Source organism: Macrotis lagotis, chromosome 2 (genome assembly GCF_037893015.1).
Source record: "Macrotis lagotis isolate mMagLag1 chromosome 2, bilby.v1.9.chrom.fasta, whole genome shotgun sequence".
In the NCBI taxonomy this organism is placed as follows: Eukaryota; Metazoa; Chordata; class Mammalia; order Peramelemorphia; family Peramelidae; genus Macrotis; species Macrotis lagotis.
This window is the reverse complement of record NC_133659.1, coordinates 129,729,075-129,749,611: the sequence shown is the minus strand read 5'-3', so window position 1 is coordinate 129,749,611 and position 20,537 is coordinate 129,729,075. Positions and strand designations below refer to the sequence as shown.

The following is a 20,537-nucleotide window of genomic DNA, read 5'->3' as shown; positions in this document are numbered from 1 at the left end:
AAAGAAAATTCTTAGAAAGATTTTTAATTAGCATCTTAAGAGAACTGCATGTTGAGACTATGTTTCTAGAATTGAGAAGTCAAGAATCATAGCAATATTAAAAGGCAGATAATATTTATGGTACTGTGCTTCACAAAAATTATCTCCTTTGAGTCTCACAAAAACTCAGTATTATTAATAGCCTCCATTTTACAACTGAGGAAACTGAGGCAAGTAGAGGTTAAGTAACCTAGAGTTGCATAACTAATAGGAGTCTTTATGGAAAAAGAAGCTTAATTTATTTATTTAATAAATTACATTTATAAAGTTAGGGTATTGAGAGATAATTGATAGCAATGAATGGAAAAATAGCAGAACATACTCCTTATTTACATTAGAAAGTTCAATGAAAATGAATAGTGCAAATATGCTAGTAACAGACAGAAGAATGATTATTAATTCATCTAGGCTACATATATGATATTTAACCAAAAATGCTGCTACAATTGAAAAACTCTCACTGCTTACTTTCAAGAACATTCGATTTTTTACTTGACTTGTTACTTTAAGATATATGCATTCTGAAATATATAAATTATAAATTCTTTCAAGTAACTAATGATTTTCATCCTTACCTTTATCCACCATATAAATCATGTGCATCCATCTTGAAACAGTCTTCTGCATGAAATCTATATTAATGTTGACTAAAATGCTTTTCTTCCATACAGAAAACAGATTCTCCCATTCCACTTTTGTATCCCAAAACATTTTCCTCAGACTTAAGTCATATTCAATTTCTGAGATATCTGTCATCACATTGTTCACAATTTTCCTCTCTAAAGCTACAACAGTCATTGCAGTAGAACTCTCGAAACGCTCCTGATAATTTGAATAAGTCTGAACTCTATTGGATAGAATTGAAGCTTCTTCTGAGAGGGTCTCAATCATATCCAAGGCAGATTCTGGTTGAGTATCAGGATGTATAAGAACAGGGTTTTTTACCTAAATAACAATAGAAAAAATTCTGTGACCAATATATTCAGAAATGAAACTCATTTTTTTAAAGCAAGACTAAACAGATAGTCAGCAAGAGGTCTATGTTCTAGTTATTTTTCTACCATTGCCAAACTCTTTTAGCTTATACATTTCAACAACCAGCAATTAAATGACTACTATGTGTGAGGAACTACTTTAGAAACTAAGAATACAAAAATGAAATAAGTCAATCTAACCTAAGGAAATCTGTAATTTCAGAAGCTACAAGATGACTTTGCAAACTTTTGTGCTTCAGGTAAGAATATTTCAACACAGTTGAATATCTGGGCAAAGGAAATGATCAATTAAAATATTGATCATTTCAAGGGGAAAAATAACTTCCAGTTTGATAAGATATTGGAAAAGATATTATGGAAGTATAATATAAGAAGAACTTTGAAAAAGAGAAGAATTTCAAGGAGCAGAAATAAGAATTCCATTTGAGGTATGGAATTCAGAGAGTATAGTGTAAGAAGGGGTAGGTGAAGGAGAGGAGAAAAAGAATAGTCTAATCAGGCTAAAATATAAAGTGCACTTAGGGAAAAAATTATGAGACAAAATCATAAAAGTATATTGAAGAAATATGACAGAAGACACTGAATGCCAGAATAAAGTATTTGTACTGTGCAATAGGGATCCATAGAAAGTTTTAGTGCAGAAAATTAATGTAAGAGGATAATTTCAATAGCTTCTACAAGAGAGAACTGGCAGGATTTTGAAACTACGTGAGGAGAAAAATGTCAGATAATTATCTATTTATCTACTGGAGGTCTCTGATAAAAAGAGAGTAGCAGGCAAATTTATTTACTTGTCTAAGTGATCATTTTTGCCAGGCAGAGGATACAATGAAGTAAGTAATTATTTTGGATTTAATTCTGATCAAAACTAATCAGTGAATGGTGAATTAAAATGGTGATCTCTAAGGATCATCTTAGACTAAATTCATGGCTTTTGTGTTAAACAAAGTCTTATATTGATAAATCATATACTTGAATATGCCTAGACCATGACTAGTACTAGGCAAAATCTTCCTTAGTGTCTTTATGCCTAAGATTTAGATTATAAAACCAGAAGTAAATTAGATTCAGAGTTGGCCAAAAAAAGAAATAGAAAATATCAGCAATGATTTGTATTGCATTATCATTCTCTGCCCTTGGCCCCTTACTGGTTAATATTTTCCTCAATAACTTAGATGTAGATATAACTGATAAATTGATAAAATTTTTCAGTTAATGAAGACTGAGGAGAAATAGATAAGACATTGGATGAAAGAACCTGGATTGCAAAAGATTGCCAGACCAGAGATATAAGTCAAATCTAATAAAATAGAATTCAATAGAAATATAAATTATTTTAATTATATAAACAAACTTTACAGACATGATTAGATTAGCAGTTCATGTCAAAGGGTGTTGAATGTTTCAGTAAACTCCAAGTTTCCTAAAGATCAAAAAACGATGTGACAGACAAAAATGCTATTGTAAAGGAAATAATATAAGACATTAAGAGAGATGACAGAGAATGACTTGGAAAAAATGTACATAAATCAGCTACACAGTTGTTGTGAAATTCAAGGAGAGAAGAGTATAATTGAAGGACATGACCTTCAAAGAAAGAAAGGTTATTGAGTGAAAAAAAATCAGTTAAATTTTGCAAGTTCTCCAGGCCTCAGTTTTTTCATGTAGGGAACCTTCATTTCTCCTTTCAATTCTGTGATCTATTAGTCTATTATTGACATATGTAATCATCATCTGAAATAATTATTAATTCATTATTGTGCTTTTGACACAAGTATAGTCCTCTTTGGCTGCCCTTAGAACACTCTAATTTGACCATATATGTATTTATCATTTTCTTCTCACCTGTTTTCCCCCTCCCTCTTCCTGGGCTTGTACCTAGTAGATACTTAATATATATATATATATCTGTTGAATGGATGACTAAATCAGGAGGTACACTTTGCCTTATTAGTTCAAAATGTTGGAAGGTTAAGTAATTGCTCATTCTGTATTATGCAAATAATGATCATTCAACAAATTTTGTTGGTAATGAGATGAATAGATATATAAAATCAACAAGATACTGCACCAAAAACACATGACAATAAAATCATGAGCAACTGGATTCAGAAAAACCTGAAAGCACTTGTGTGAACTGATGCTGCATGAAGTGAGAAGAATCAGAAAAACATTACACACATTAACAGCAACTTTGTGTGATGATCAGATATTATGGACTTGCTCTTCTCAGCAATATGAAGATCAAAGACAATGCTAAGGAACCTGTGATGGCAAATACCCTCATATCTAGAGAAAGAGCTATGGAGTCTAAATACAGATGAAAGCATACTATTGTGAGGATAATATGAGTGCTTGTGTCCCACAAGAAAATGAAGGGAGGATTGTTAGCTTAGATAACAAAGACTAGTGTCTGTCTATATTGTTGTCTATGAGCGGGTATAGAGATAAAAGATTTAACCTCCATTTGATCAAAAACTGATGAGATTGTCCCACCTGCTTTTTACTTAATCTAGAGTCTTGAACTCCTTTGCATATGCTCAAGAAGATCTAGCTGTTCTTGCTCAAATGTATGGAAACCAGTGAATCACTTAGATTGTGACCCCAGCCTACTGTTGGCATGAGGGTGCAGGAACAAAGCCTTTCAAATCTCTCTGGCACTAAAATATCTTAATAAATACCATTTTAATCACTTTGGACTAAGTATTCATGAGCTAGTTATAACATTATTTTCAATTTTTAAAAATTTGTTCTATGTTTTTCCCTTGTTTTTTTCCTTTTGTTCTGATTATTTTTTCACAAGATTAGCATGAAAATATGTTCAGCATAGTTATACATGTATGATCTATACTAGATTATTTGATGTCAAGGGGAGGGGGGGAAGGAAAGAAGGGAAAGAGAAAAATGTGGAACTCAAGCTCTTACAGAAAAAAGAATGTTGAAAACTCTCTTTGCATGTAGCTGGAACAATAAAGTTTATTTTAAAAATACAAGGCAAGCATCTGATGAAACACTGTAAAACATAAATATTGTAAATGTATATTTTGTATCACTTAAATTTAATGTAATATTGCATTAACTACAACTAATACACATAGTAAGCACATTTGATGCCAGTAGAATTTATTTAGGAATAAGAGTTCTCCCCATCCAAATACAGAGTTAGCTCTGGCTCATTCTCACACTGTTTAGTTTCTATCAGAAGATGGGCAGAAGAGAGAAAGATTAGATTACATAGTGGAGGTAATCTGGCCTTTGGCTTAAAAGTGTTCTGATATGTTCTTTTATTTGGTAAATTTTATTTTAAACTTAAATTTTAAAAAATGAGAAAAGAAAAAATTGCCATGTATACAGCAAACCATAAGAGGGTTCAACAAAAAAAACAATAAATTTCCAATTCTAGAAAACCTATATAATAGATGCTAAACATTATTTTCAAAGTTGCCCAACTGTTAACTTGTTGGTTTTCTTTTTTGTTATGTACTTGTTGCTTTATTTTTCCCTCCTTCCACCCACCTCCCTAAAGAAGACTACAATTGAATGTGGATATATTTAAGAATAAAAAAGATATTTATAAACATAAATACATATATATCCTCAAAACATTTAAGTAAGACTGTATTATATATATTTCCTCCTATTTATTATCTGTTTTTCTGAATGTGGATAGCATCTTCCTTAAAAGTCCAAGTCTTTCCATGCTTTTCTAAATCAACCATATTGGAGTATATTCTTTTTTAAAAAAGATTTTATTTTGAGTTTTACAATTTCTCCCTAATCTTACTTCCCTCCTCCCACCCCCCCAGAAAGAAATTTGCCAGTCTTTACACTGTTTCCATGGTATACATTGATCCAAATTGAATGTGATGAGAGAGAAAACATATCCTTAAGGAAACAAAGTATAAGAGATAGCAAGATCAGACAATAAGATATCAGGTTTTTTTTTCCAAATAAAAGGTAATAGTCTTTGGTCTTTATTCAAAGTCCATAATTCTTTTTCTGGATGCAGATGGTATTCTCCATTTCCAACAGCTCCAAACTGTCCCTGATTGTTGCACTGATGGAATGAGTGAGTTCATCAAAGTTGACCATCACCCCCATGTTGCTGTTAGGGTAAACAATGTTATTCTGGTTCTGCTCATCTCACTCAGCATCAGTTCATGCAGATCCCTCCAGGCTTCCCTGAATTCCCATCCCTCCTGGTTTCTAACAGAACAATAGTGTTCCATGACACACCTATACCACAGTTTGCTAAGCCATTCCCCAATTGAAGGACATTTACTTGATTTCCAATTTGTTGACACCACAAACAGGTTTGCTATAAATATTTTTGTACAAGTGATGTTTTTACCCTTTTTCATAATCTCTTCAGGGTATAGATCCAGTGGTGGTATTGCTGGATCAAAGGGCATGCATATTTTTTTTGCCCTTTGGGTGTAGTTCCAGACTACTCTACAGAAAGGTTAGATGAGCTCACAGTTCCACTATCATCCTGTATCCATTTTGATCTTATCTTGGTATAGTGTGTGAGGTGTTGGTCTAATCTAAGTTTCTTCCATACTAACTTCCAATTTTCCCAGCATTTTTTATCGAAGAGAGAGTTTTTATCCCAATAGCTGGACTCTTTGGGTTTATCAAACAGCAGACTACTATAATCATTTTCTGCTATTGCACCTAATCTACTCCACTAGTCCACCATTCTATTTCTTGGCCAATACCAGACAGTTTTGATGACTAATGCTTTATAATATAATTTTAGATCTGGTAGAGCTAAGCCACCTTCTTTTGCACTTTTCCCCCATTGAATCCCTGGAAATTCTTGACTTTTTATTTCTGCGTATGAATTTACTTGCAACTTTTTCTAACTCATTAAAGTAATCTTTTGGAATTTTGATTGGTAGGGCACTAAACAGGTAGTTTAGTTTTGGTAGAATTGTCATTTTTATTATATTAGCTCTACTTATCCATGGGCATTCGATGTTTGCCCAGTTACTTAAATCTGATTTTATTTGTGTGAGAAGTGTTTTATAACTGTTTTCAAAAAGTTTCTGAGTCTGCCTTGGTAAATAGACTCCTAGGCATTTTATATTGTCTGAGGTTACTTTGGATAGGATTTGTCTTTCTAACTCTTCCTGCTGTATATTGCTAGTCATATATAGAAAAGTTGAAGATTTATGAGGATTTATTTTATATCCTTCAACTTGCTAAAGTTGTTGTTTCCAGTAGTTTTTTGAATGATTTCTTGGGATTTTCTAGGTATACCATCATGTCATCTGTGAAGAGTTTTGTATTTTCCTCCCCAATTCTAATTCCTTCAATTTCTTTTTCTTCTCTTACTGCTGAAGCTAAGGTTTCTAATATGATACTGAGTAGAAGTGGTGCATGTTGGAATATATTCTAAGGAAAACATTCATTCAGTCTTTTGAAATTGAACTCTGTCTTAAAAAGCTCATTTGGGATAAAATGATGCAATGGGAAGTGAAAGCTGAACATAATAACTTGCATTTATGGCATATTATAGTTACAAATCATCTGAAAATAATGATTTTATTTGATTCTCACAAGAACCTTGAGATAGTTTGAATAATTTTTTACAAATGGGGAAACTGAATTTCAGAGTGTTTTAGTGACTAACCCAAGATAACACAAATTACACCTCAAAGAGCAAAGAAGAAGCAGAATCAAAGAATTGTAGAGGTGAAGAGCATTTATCCAAACCTCTTATTTTACAGGTAGGAAAGTTGAAGCCTAGATAGACTGAAATGACATGCTTGAGGTTATATTAGTGATGACAGATATGAGTCCAGAGCCTATGAGTTCTTTCTCCATTGAACAATTTTTAGCAGATCTGTATTTCAAGAGGTAACAAGCATGATAGTAAAGGATTTTCTCATCAAGGGAGTTGGGGAAACTATCTGTGCCATGAAAGTTCCCTAGAAGCAGCAGTTGAAAGCAACTCCTTCATAGGTTTTTTGAGTGACAATAAATTAGTCCTAGAGCACCCATTAGGTTCTGATACTTCCACTGTGAAGAAGTACAGGGGCTGAACCATTAACTTAGAAAACAAGAATTTCAATTATTAGTCAAAACACCAGAATAATAAAATTAAACTACATTTAGGTCCATAATGAAATAATGAAAATATCACATTCATCTAACTTACAATAATAGTAGAAAAATAATTCTAGAGGAAACTGTATAATACAGTGAATAGTGGACTTCAGAGTCAAGAAGATGAGAGTTTGAATGCTGCCTGTCTTGGATACTTACTAATTGTATGAGTGTAGGGAAATAACTTTATCTCTCTTGAGTCTCAATTTCTTTTTCTGCAAAATGCGAGTAACACCACCAACTTCATAGGGTTCTTGAGAGGACCAAATGAGATCACATTTATAAATTTGCAAATTTGTAGATTTGCAAATCTCCAAGTGTTATATAAATGTATTCTAGTATTTTACTAAAAAACAAACAAAAAAAATTGCCCAAGGATACTCATACCTTGATATACATAATGCTTATTTTATTTCATTTATTTTTATAAAATATTGGTAGGGTGATGTGTTCATGATTGTATTCCTGAGTGGTCATTTGTAGAGTCTTTTTTGTTCTAAGAAAATTAGTTCCTGAGAATGGCAAATTTCACCACTGGCAGAGATCTTCAAGATCACTTAACTGGACTTTTTAATTTTACAGATAAGTAAACTGATCTGAAGAGATTGGATGATTTGTCCAAAGTCATACAGTTGTTAAGAGGAAAGATAAATCAGAATCCAGGTTCTCCATTTTTGTACCCCATTATATTGCCTCCATGGGATATTGTGTTTATCTTTGTCATATCTGAATTTAGAGGGGTTAGAATTGTCAACTCCATTCAGAGATGGAGAAATTGAAAGACAGTAACTTGCCCAAGGTCAAACAGTAATCACTGTTAATATTTGTATACTGGTCTTTTGATTCAATCTAATAATCTTTTAGAACATGGATGTCCAATCATTTAGCTCTTTGGGTCACATCATTCAACAAATACTTGTCAAAGGCCACAAATAGAATTTAATTTTTATTTATGACTACAATGTAAACCATATTACCAATGAGTGTCAAAATAAAATGTAATGAATAGCCTTTCACGGCTGCATGCAGCCTGCAGCTCGCTTTAGAGAATCTAGATAGGGCAGGAGATAGAGAACCAGGTCAAAGTTCAAATCTGGCCTCAGACACCTACTAGAAATGTGACTGTGGACAAAATACTTGACTCTTTTTGCTTTACTTCCTCATCTGTAAAATGAGCTGGATAAGGTCATGACAAATCACTCTACTATCTTTGCCAAGAAAACCCCAAATCAGATCACAAAAAGTCAGAAAGAACTGAAATAAATAACAACAATAGATATTTGCCCAAATCACACAATGAATATCTTCAAATATTTTAAAAATCCATTTACTTATTCATCCATATATAGATTTAAATGAGATATAAAATTTATTTCTTATTAAAGAAACTTACCCTGACCCTCAGATCTTTTACTTCATTCTGCAAATTGACCATATACTCATCCAAATTTGATTTGAATTTAATAATAACTTTATCTTTATTCGATTCATGAAATTTAAAAGATGATTTAAGTTGATTATATTTGAGCAAAACAACTTGAAGCAGTGAAATTTGTTCTGGTGCAATAGTGACATTAAAACGTTTTGTGATTGAATACATTTGGGAGATAATATGATATTCTTTATCGAGTGAAGGAATTTTTGAGGCAATATAATCTAAGAAAGTCAAGTGTTCCACAAATTCTTCTATACTTGTGAGTTCACTGTTGAGTTTTAACAATGTTGGCTGGATAACCTGAAATAATTAAAAAAATTAATTATGTTACCACTTCAAATTTCTGTTACAGTTTTCAACTGGGCCTTCACTTCTGCTAGGCAATCCTTCTACACCTCTCTTGTGGTATAAATTTCACTCTCTACAGTGTTTTTTCCAAATCTTTTCATTGTTCCTCAAACAAGGCTCTTTTTCCTCTCAGCTGAAACTTTGTTTCATATATTACAGAAAAATTGAGGCCATTTCCTTTGAGTTCCCTTCTTTCCTCTCTTCCTCATCATCTCTTAATCATTATACTATGTCTTTTGCCATTATCTATCTCTTCTTTCACCCTGTCTCACACAAAGAGGTAATCTTATTCCTAACCTTTAATTTTTATTTTATTTTTTCTCAATTTTTAAAGCATTCATTTTTATCACCTTTCCTCCCTCCTTGATGTCATCAATAGCCTTAATCTTTATTAAGGCAAATTACCTGCATTAGTGAAAATATTCCCTCCCATCCCCTCCAAAGGATTGCTCATTTTAGAATCTCCAATTCTATCAATATCTACTGGCTTCTTGACTACCTAAAAATGTAAGCCTTCCTGTCTCCTCTATCTCAAAAAGTCTTAATTTGATCCTTTTTATCTCTGCTATTATTAATTTTTTTTTTTAGTTTTTTGCAAGGCAATGGGGTTAAGTGGCTTGCCTAAGGCTACACAGCTAGGTAATTATTAAGTGTTTGAGGTTGGATTTGAACTCAGGTACTCCTGACTCCAGGGCCAGTGCTCTATCCACTGTACCACCTAGATGCCCCCCCCCCCTCCCAGCTAACTATTATTTTATTTCTCTCTCCTGCCTTTTTATGGCTAAACTCCTAGAGAAAAGACATCTACAATAGGGTGCCTTCATTTTCTGTTCTCTCACTTCTTAATCCCTCAAACCTGTCTTTCCACCTTATCATTTCAGTAAAACAGTTCTCTCCAAAGTTACCAAAGATCTCTCAGTTGCCAATTCAATAATATTTTAAGTTTTCATTCTCCTTGATTTCTCTATAAACTTTGATTATTCTTTATTATTCTCTCTGCTTTGTCTTCTTTTTAGATTTTTAGGACACTCTCTGTCAGTCTGCTCCATTTCAGTCTCTGGCTGGATTTTCATTCAGATCACCCACTCTCACCACAAATAACTCACAGGGCCCTATCCTGGGTCTACTTGTGTTCTCTATCTACACTACTTGACTTGTGATTTCATCAGCTCCCATGGATTTTAATTATTATCTGTATTCTGATAATTTTCAATTATATCTATTTTGCCCCAATCTCTCTACTGACCTGGCACCTCCAAAGTCTTTTCAGATATCTCAATTTGGATGTTCAATAGACATTTTAAGCCTGAAATGACCAAAACTGAATTCATTACCCTTTCCTCTAAATCTTCACTCTTTAAAACTTCTTTATTACAGTTAAGGACATTACCATCTTCTTAGTCTCTCAGACCTGCAATTTAGGTATTAGTCTGGATTCTCCACTATCTCTTACCCTTTGTATTCTATCACTGACACAGTCTGTCATTGTCCCCTTTGCTACATTTCTTAAATATGTCCTCTTCTCTCCTCTGATACTGTCAAAGGTCAGTAAATCAATAAACACTTATTAAGTGTCTATTATATACCAGCATCCTATATTAAGCAATTAAGATTAAGATATAAAAAGACATAAACACTTTTAAGGAACACTGAATCTAATGAGGAAGATAACAAGCAAACCTATATGTACAAAGAAGCTATAAACAGGATAAACAGAAAAAATGAAAAGACAGAAGGTATTAGAATCAAGAGGTATTTAAAAAGGCTTTTTCTAGAAGATAAAATTTTAGTTGAGACTTGAAGGAAGTTGGAGGAAGTTGGAGAAGTCAGGAGGCAGAGATAAGGAGGGAGAGCATTTAGGCATGGGGTACAGATAGAAAATGTCTGGAGTGAGAGATGTCTTCTTTGTGGGACATTAGAGGTCATTGCTGAATCAAACAGTACATGACAGAGTCATATCCTTGAAAGGTAGGAATATTGTAAAGGTAGAAAAGGGATAGATTATTACGGTCTTTTAATGCCAAACAGGCAAAAAGGAGTGACAAAATAGGAGGATGACATAATTGATGACAATGCTTTAGAAAAATCACTTTGGTGGCTAAAGAGAGGATGAACTGGAGTGAAGAGGGGCTTGAAGCAGATCATTTCAACAGATCAGGAAGGAGAGAAGAAAGGAAAGGAGGAAAACAAGGAAGGAAGGACAGAAGTTAGAAGAAAAAGGAAAAAGGGAGATGGGAATGAAGGATCAAAAGATTGGAAGGAAGAAGAGAAAGAAGTAGGGAGGAAAGATGGAAGTTGATAAGGGCCCGAGGGGTAGAAATATCAGAGGAAATAAGGGGAATGCATGAAAAATGGTGCACAGATGAAACTGACAGACTTTGGCAATAGATTGGATATCTAGAGGGGAGATAGAAAGGAATCAAAAAGTATTTCCAAGGTGCAAGTCTGAGGGACTAAGAGGATGATTTTGTCCTCTAAAGTAACAGGGAAGTTAGAGGAGAAGAAAAGTTACAGGGAAGAGTGAGCATTTAGGGGAAAAGATAATGAATAATAAAAGATAAGGAGATAATTTTAATAAGTTAAGAAGAGAGTTAGAGGAGGAAAAAGTGGAGCAATACCTGGGGGAATACATTTACCACCTCACACTTGCACCATTTCAATAGTATACTGGTGAGCTGCCTACCCAAAGTCTTTCTCAGTTCAAATGCATCTTCCAACCAGCTGCCAAAGTTAATTTCCTAAAATACACGTGCAATCATGTCACCAATCTCAATAAATTTCAGTGGATCTCTAGCATCTTCAGAATCAAATACAAAATCCTTCATTTGATGTTCAAAGTCCTTTGCAACTTAACTTTGCCCTGCCTTTCCATACTCCTATTATGTATTCTTCAAATTCAGTGACACTGGCCTTCTTGTTCCATCAAACAAGACACTATCTCTCAACTCTGGGAATTTTCTTTGACTGTCTCCCTATGCTGGGAACATTCCCCTTCCTCATCTCCATCACCTGAAATCCCTGACTTTATTCAAGTGTCAGTTAAATTCCCACCATCTAAGTAGTAAACCTTTCCCAAAATCCTTTTAAAGTCTAATGCCTCCCCTCTGTTAATTATTTTTGATTTATCCTATAAATAGCATTTTTATACATTTGCTGATTTTTTGTCTCCATCAGATTCTAATATCCTTGAGGGCAGGGACTGTCTTTTGTATCTTTTTGTATCCCACCTATTTGGTGCCTAATAAATATTTAGAGATAGCTTGACTGCCTATAGCCCAGGATGATGAGCCTCAAGCCCTGGTTTGGATTTGTAGATGAGTTGAACTTTTAAGAAGACAATGAAGAACCAATATGAAATGTTATAATGTCTATTCATCAGTCCTACAAAATGTATATTGTCTTAATGTTTTAAGTACTGTGAGTTGTTAACCAAGTTACAAAGAGAGCTGATGTTTAGTTATCATTGCTTAGTTTTATTGAGTCAAAGTACATTTAAGGCATGCCCTTTAAATATATGAGGTGTTTGACTAATAAAAGGGGCAGAAAATAGTTAGCAAAAATAATAGTTAGCATTTATATGGTGTTTTAAAGTTTGTAAAGTGCTTTATTATATTAATTCGTTTGACCCTCACAGAAACCACATACTGTAGGTGTTATGAAAAGTATATTTTTATGTAAAGACAAAGAATTAAATCAACTTGTAACATACTACTCCCCCTTTTGTGTAACTATCTTGGCTATAAAAATATGCAGAAAAAGAAATTTTCTTTATTAAAAACTGGTACAATAAAATGTACATTACATGAAGGATTCGGATAAATGTGAAAAAGACAGACAATTAGGAGGTAGAGTAGATAGCTGAAAGGATATATTGGAAGATAGAAAAGTGACTGAGGCTGAAGGACAATGTGGTTGCTTAGTTCATTTTCATGTAATAGGTTTTAGAGTTTTTGAGGTTAAAATTCATGACATGATAAATAAAATAGACCATTTGGATTCTCTGGGAATATTAAATAAGGATTGTTGATTTCATAAGGAAAAGATGTATCATGGACCACTAAGAAACTCTGATTTGAATCATTGAGAATGAAGAACCCAGCAAGAAAATAGATAATAGAGGTAAAAAGAGATGAATAGGAAGACAGCAGAAGTATCTGGGAGGACAGAAGAGGGATCCTCCAACATGAAGGTTTCAGATTTTAGAAGAGTAACTGATTGACTGGAGAAAGATGTAAACATTGTATTAAGAGGAAAATTCTTTATTTGGGTTTTTGCCCTGATTAATGAGGGGAAAACTCATTAAAGAATCTGTGAAAGTGTCAACATGTTAATGGACTGATCACTAGAAATCATAAGGGAATTCAAAATGGAGGCAGCTTTTATTGACAATTTTTAAAATGAGATAATTTGGCGAAGTCCATAGCAGGAAAAGGGAATGAGCCATTGAGTTTCAGCTGTTCCTCAATTACTACATCATAAGGAAATTAGATTATAGATAAGAGGAACTGGGCTTCCATACACTGGCTAAGAGGTAGAGGATGACCTGCTATGTGCTGGATAATAGATAATACAAAAAAGGGTGATACCTCCCTCAATGAAGCCTCCCACAACACTAACTGACAAGTAGAATTGGGAACAATGGGATCACTGAGTCAACATAACTTTCAATAATTCCTCCATTTGGTGCTAACCCTGGTGCAGTACCATATCCAGTTTCATATCACTCTTTAATCTGCAATTGCATCATCCTAATCACTGCTGCTTGTGTCAAATCAATTTGAGTAAAAAAACTATAAATTAGGGGACTTAAGACAGAAAGCAAGTATATTGTGTATATGAGTATCACAAATTATAATCCCATATTTCCATCAAAGTCATAAAGTTGAATAAATTTAGATTCACAGTCATAAGCTCATGTGCTCCCAAGGGGAAAGACATTATGAAATACATTCTATATGTATTCTAAGGCAGATTACAGATCAAGCCATTTAGGGGACCCATCATGTACTAATTTTAGAGGGAAGATTTACCTATCAGTAAAGTCACCAAGAAAACTCAATAAACATAAATACCAAATAAAAAAAGATCAAAGTAATATAATGATAATCATCAATATTAAACAAAATCAATTCCCTTTGTAATCTGGTAACCAACTTCCAATGTTCAGTTAATCAGCACATTTCATCTTGAGTTGAGATGTTCTATGTGGTTGTCTGGTCCCAGGAAGCATCTTCCCTTGAACATTCCAGGATAGATCTTGTTCCTAAGGCAGTTCTGAGGTGGTCTTAATCCAGTGAATTTGCTTCTCTGGTTCCAAGTCACTTGCAAAGATCCCAAGTAACTCTATTAAAATCTGTCAGTAACAGGACTCAACACAATTTAATATAACCTCTTAAATACTTTTTTTCCAACTAGTTCATGTGGTGAAAAACTTTAATTCTCATGATTCTAGTTTTATTAACAATAAATTTATAATAAGAACAACAAATTAGGAACTCATAATTCATTTGTAACTTTAAGAAATTTATTATTACACACCACTTTATGTTTCAATCTTTCTTTTGTACAATTGTCAATCCAATTTTATATATAAAGTCCTAAACCCAATTTTCAGAAGTTACAACATGCTCCTGGCTACAAATACACACACACACACACACACACACACACACACACACACACACACGTGTGTGTGTGTGTGTGTGTGTGTAAATAAAATCATCTGATTCTCAAAATTTTCTATTCCAGCTAATTCCTCATTTAGGAGTAGGAAATATTTTAAGGATCAAATCCGATATGTAAATACATAGCTCTCAGCATTTATTGTTAAGTAGATGCATTTTATCCCTAGGTTCAATGGTTACACAAATGAATTTGCTTAAAAAATGCTTATTTAAACAAACAACAAAAGACTTGGAAATAAGTCAATTAATCCCAAATTAGATACAGAGATTCTACTCTTCTTAGAAACCATTTATGTTTAAAAAAACACAAAAGAGGTTTCTGACTTGAACCACAAAAACTAATTATCTTTATTTCACAAGTTTCTTTATCATTGTCTAATTACTCTAACATCAGTTCTGAAAGAATGTGTAAGTACTGGCAGGTTTTTGACAATTTCAAGCATTAACTTACTTAGTTCTTAGCATATAGAATGACTACATATTCAAATTGAAGACAGTGAGGTCTTTCAACTTATTATAGTAAATTAGGGTTGCTGGGGTACTGCAACTACAAGTCAAATTTTGTTATATTTTTAGCTGCCATGGTTAGTGAAATTTGATATGAAAGTTGCAGGAATATGATTATAACAGCATCAAAACTGCTTCTACAGGCCTAAGCCTAATGGAATAGGTTTATATTTATCAGGACATACACAAATACATTCTGAAAGAAGGTATACTTACATACATACACATGTACCTATGTGTACATGTATATGTATGTGTGTATGTTTCTAAGTCTATGTCTATGCATATGTAAATATGTATATATATTTGCCAAGATAAAGTATTATTAGTTGATTTTTGCTAAGTTATAGATAAAATTTTTAAATGACCAATAATATGGAAAAATTCTGCCTCATTCACAGGGTATCAAAGAGAAACTCAGAATTAACCAGGTAGGAAATATTCCTGTTCAAAAAGGAAGTAACATAATGGGGAAACTGAGTCAAGAGATTCCTACCTTTGACCATGCCAAGGTCATTCCCTCAACCTACCCAGACACAGATATCCATCTGTAGCTGTTCAGTATTATACTCCATTTGAGCAATTTGTGGCATTTTATTTGAATGATGGATCACTGACTTAATGATCAATTGAGAAAATTATATCTGAATCAAAAACTCAGAGAACAGTATCATTTACTATCCTAGGAGATTTTTTTTAGGTTTTTGCAAGGCAAATGGGGTTAAGTGGCTTGCCCAAGGCCACACAGCTAGGTAATTATTAAGTGTCTGAGGCCCAGTTTGAACTCAGGTACTCCTGACTCCAAGACTGGTGCTCTATCCACTGTTCCACCTAGCTGCTCCATTATCCTAAGAGATTTTAATTGATTTAGCAAGTATCATTAATCACAGTTGCAATAATAAAAATTTATCATGCCTTTTAAAAAATGACCATGCTTTCCTTCTTTTCTTTTTCTTCTCCTTGAGTTTAAACTCATCCTGGAATTATCATTATAAATAAAAAAATACATTTTAGAATTCCACAGATAGTGAATATATGAAAAAAGCAACACTAGCCAAATTCCTATAAACTTCCAGCTAACAGTCATCTTTTAAGGTATTTTATTTTTATTCTATAAGGTTAAACTAATATTTTAAGACTGGAGTTTGTTGAGACTAAGTTGGCTCAAGATGTAACTTCCATATGTTATTTAAAATGCATTTTCATAATCTTCACAAATGATAGGCAAATAACTTTTGCTGAAACTCATTCTTTAGTACAAGCTTCTGGTTCTACTAAATTTCTCCCTTTCCTTTCTTGGCAAGGAGTAGAAGAGAGGATTCTATTTTCATAGGAAAGGTTATTTATTGTTTAGTAATTTCACAATGCTAGCAAGCTCTTTTACAGGGCTGATAATATTTTACCAGTTTGTCCAAGTAAAGGGTCTCAAGGAACCTTGTAAGTTTATAAATAAGGAGATTTACAAGGCCTTTCCTTCATACCTTTTCCCAAAAATTAATTGTCAATTTTCCTTTTAAAATGAACACAATTGAATATTTGATAGGTTTTTTAACATTTTTCAATAGTCTCTAATAACTTAATAATTTCACAGTTAACCAGATCAAAAGATAAATCTTCAACATTTCTCACACACACTGATTTCCCAACAACTGCAAAGGAAATTTAGAAACATAATAGCAATATAAACATCAGTTTGGATTTTTAAAACATAACAGAATTTGGAGATGCATTTAACTTAATGCCAAAAACATCAGTTATTTGAATTCCTTTTATATAGAAATCATTTTATTATTTTTACACTTTTATATTGATTATGTCTACTAGGGTATATGTTATCAAGTATGCAGCAATTACATCTAATTAAAAGAAATGTCATCACCACCACCACCACCAATAATAACAATAGCACAACAACATGCTCATTTAGTGTTTGTTTTAAATTAGGTACTGTGTTGAACACTTTACAAACATGTGATCTTAATAATCTGGGAAGTAGGTGCAATTATTTCATTTTCCCTTTTACAAAATGGAAAACTGAGGTAAATTCATATAGCTAATGAATTTTTGAGACTGGATTTTAGCTACATTTTTCTGATCATGCATTTTCCAGCATTTTAAAATTTCTTTACATTAATGAAATATTGTATGTTGCATTAAATTCTGATTTACCATGACTATCCTAAAAGAACACATCTGATTAAAAGTAAAGGCAGAATAAATTCAATCACATCTGTATCTATATTTTCAATGGAATTATACTGAATTTCAATTGTTCCAAGAGTCATTTGCTGTGTAAGCAGTACAAATTTCAGGGCTAGCTACATTCAGTTAGTCTACTGCCAAAGATTTAAAATGGCAGTCTTAATATTTTTATTACTTTTTAACATCCATGAAGATTTTCTAAAACATGGAAATTGTAAACATAACCTCTGTTAGGTTAGGAAATTAAGAATGTATATTCTATGTATAAATGAAGGAGAGGAACTATGAACATGGAGAAATTGTGCAATCTTTTAAATTAAAAACAAATTTTGGTAATCTTTTCTGTACTGTTAAAGTTTTTTTCAAGATTAGAAATTATTTTATTAAATCACAATTAGAACAAATTTACAGAAATCATGGCTATTGATCTGATACATTTGTATCAGTTTAAATCATAGTTCAAATATATTTTCTTTACATAGACATGGCCAAGTCAATCATATATTAACATATATTTTAGGATATCTACAGGTGATGCCATAATTTATCACTTCTAATTTTTCCAATATGAATAGACCACCAACATTCAAGATGCTCTCACCTATCTTATGCTCTCAAAAATAATTATTTCTTTAAAAATATTAGTTGATCACTGTAGTACCTGTAAGGCAACCAGTTGCCTGATCAGGTTTCATAAGGAAAGCAAGAGAGTTTTCCTCACTTTTCTCTCTTTCCCTCAGGCTTCCTGTCTGAAGGTAATTCAGTCTTTTCCTAAGTAGTTCACTACTTTCCAGATGAGTTTCATCTGTGAACAGTTTGTGGTCTATAGGTCTGCAGGCTTGTGATGAACTATGCAGAGCTGTGAATTAAATCTGTAAACTGTTTGTGATCTGTGATATATGTGACCTTTGCAAGCCTGTGAATTAAAAAGTCTAAGCTTTTATACTTTTGGGGTCAGTTTGTGAATTTTTCACTTAAAAACACTGATCTTTAAAACACAGAGCTTTTTCTCTGGTAGTACTGCCCATTTCCCCATCATCACATCATATGCTACAAAGAAATTTCAAGTTGTCCAGCAAGGTTTAGGATTCACAAGAACATGGAGGTGGGGAGACTATTTGTTGGTAGAAATGAGGTTTACAAAAACAAATACAGAAGGGAGAAAAATAAACTTTAACAGTACAAAAATTTGTTTTCAATGCAAAAGATTACAACATTTCTGTGCCCATAGTTCTTCTCCTTCATAAGGACCAATGTATATTGGTGCCAAAACCCGGGATCCCCCCATTCTGAGGGATGCCTCAGAAACACACCCCTTGCTGGCCAAGGTAAGTGCCCCACATTGACCCGTCTCCCACAGTCCCCTTGCCCTAGAGACCCCATGGCTTCTAGAGCCCCCTGTAGTCCCTTAACATAATGTGGAATCTTTCCCCTTCTTCCCAAGATACCCAAGTATGGGTTCTTAAACATCTCCTAACTTCCCCTTGCCTGAAATGCTCCAAAACAGAGTGTAAGGTAACACTCCAGGCAGTTTTGGCTTTGGCCCCCTGGATTGAGACTGGCCATATGATGGATCCTGATATCTGGGGGGCGTGTTTTGACACTTGCCCACAGAGCTGAGGTCCCTGGTGACTTTTCTCCCTCGCTGCCCTTCTATCCTATTGTCACTGCAATACATGCCTGCCTTTCAGGGAGAGAAGAGGAACCTCAAAATATTTTACAGGCAGCTTTAGACGCAGAGAAATCAAGGGCAGAGGGCCCGTGCCACCTCACTGAAGTCTGCAATGAGGGCACCCAAACTGATGAGAAATCCACTCGCCCCCCTCCTCCTAAGCCCTCCCCATCCCCCACCCGACACCCCCCCCCCCCAAAGCCTCCTCATCTCTACCCTGAGTTGCCTCGGGAAAATGGCTGGATCCAGCCTCCCCAGAAACATCAAGATGCTCCCCCCACCCCCTCAGCAGCAGCTAATGACTTCATGAATGCCTGACAGATGAGAGATTTTTGCTGGGTAATAATTAATAACCATTACCCAACCTCCCCCTTTCTCAAGGGAATCTCAGTGCTTCCTGCCAGCATGCTCTCCTCATCTCCCTCCCCTTGACCCATTCCACAGGCTTATGTAGCCTTTACAGACTCAAACAGAAAGCACTTGGGCTATGTAATCTACAGAAATGGATCCATTGTATTCACTCATAAGAGCCCTCACACCCAGTCTGTGCAATGGGCAGAACTACAAGCCCTGGCCTTGGTCCTTTCCCACTTCCCTTCCTCCCCCAACCTAATGCAAGGAAGAGGGTTTGCTTGTGTTTTTCCCACAGATTGCACTGCCCCACATAACAGCCCTGACCAAAGAGCAGAGAATGTCGCTAAATAACAATAGATGAGACCTGAGATGCAGAGGACAGAGGGGGAAGAGACAATACCCCCAACCTCCCCCAGCGCTCCAGGGCTCCAGGACGAGCTCCTCACCTTAGCAAAAAGAGCGATGAATTTTAACAACAAAGGACACTTGTCTCTTCACCAACTCCTTGTTACTATGCTGTTCCTGCTGAACACCCGCCGAAGCATGGGCCACCCCTCGATGGGCATTTATCCCCTCCCCCCGATCTCTCTTCCCTGCTTACTGGCCCCAGAATTTCAGAACCTTGTACCCTGGACCTAAGATTACCGAAGGACCCTAAACCCCACACACCTCTACCTGCCCTTTTCTCCCTGACACTGGACACCCCCCTCCACCCGTTTCTGGTCTCCATAGATCCCCTGGACCCCATGTAGAAGCCCCTATGTGTTTCACATCGGTTTCCACCTCGGTGTTTATCATGACTATCCAGGTCCTCTGGGCCCTAAATGAAAGACAAGGGGGGGAGATGTGGGAACAGGCTATTCTAATGGCCCCACCACCTGGACAGTCTCAGGAACTGGCATGCCACCCCGAGAGATAAGGTGCACCAGAGTCTTTGGGAGCTGGTCATTCCGCCCCACAGACCAAGGGCACAAGACACAGCTGTGCTTTACCACCTCCCCCTAACGTACTCCCTTATCCTGTAATGCAAGTGCTGCATGCAGACCCCGCTTGGCACATCCCCCCATTCCCTCATTTTCTTTGTTCTACCCCGGAAGACCTAACAGTATATATGTAGAAGCTAAGCAGTAATAAAATTGAGCTGGAGGCATAAGGCAATGTGGCTTGACTTCTTATTCTCAGCTCCCCTA

The 20,537-nt window shown here is 34.8% G+C and overlaps 1 protein-coding gene across 1 annotated transcript in view; it reads right to left on the bottom strand.

The window, feature by feature from the left end:
- Positions 1-20,537, bottom strand: part of DNAH14 (dynein axonemal heavy chain 14) — a 577,586-nt gene that overhangs the window by 438,929 nt on the left and 118,120 nt on the right. Inside the window, 2 exon segments of the mRNA XM_074220908.1 lie at positions 615-984; positions 8,539-8,880. Coding sequence (XP_074077009.1) covers positions 615-984; positions 8,539-8,880 — 712 coding nt within the window.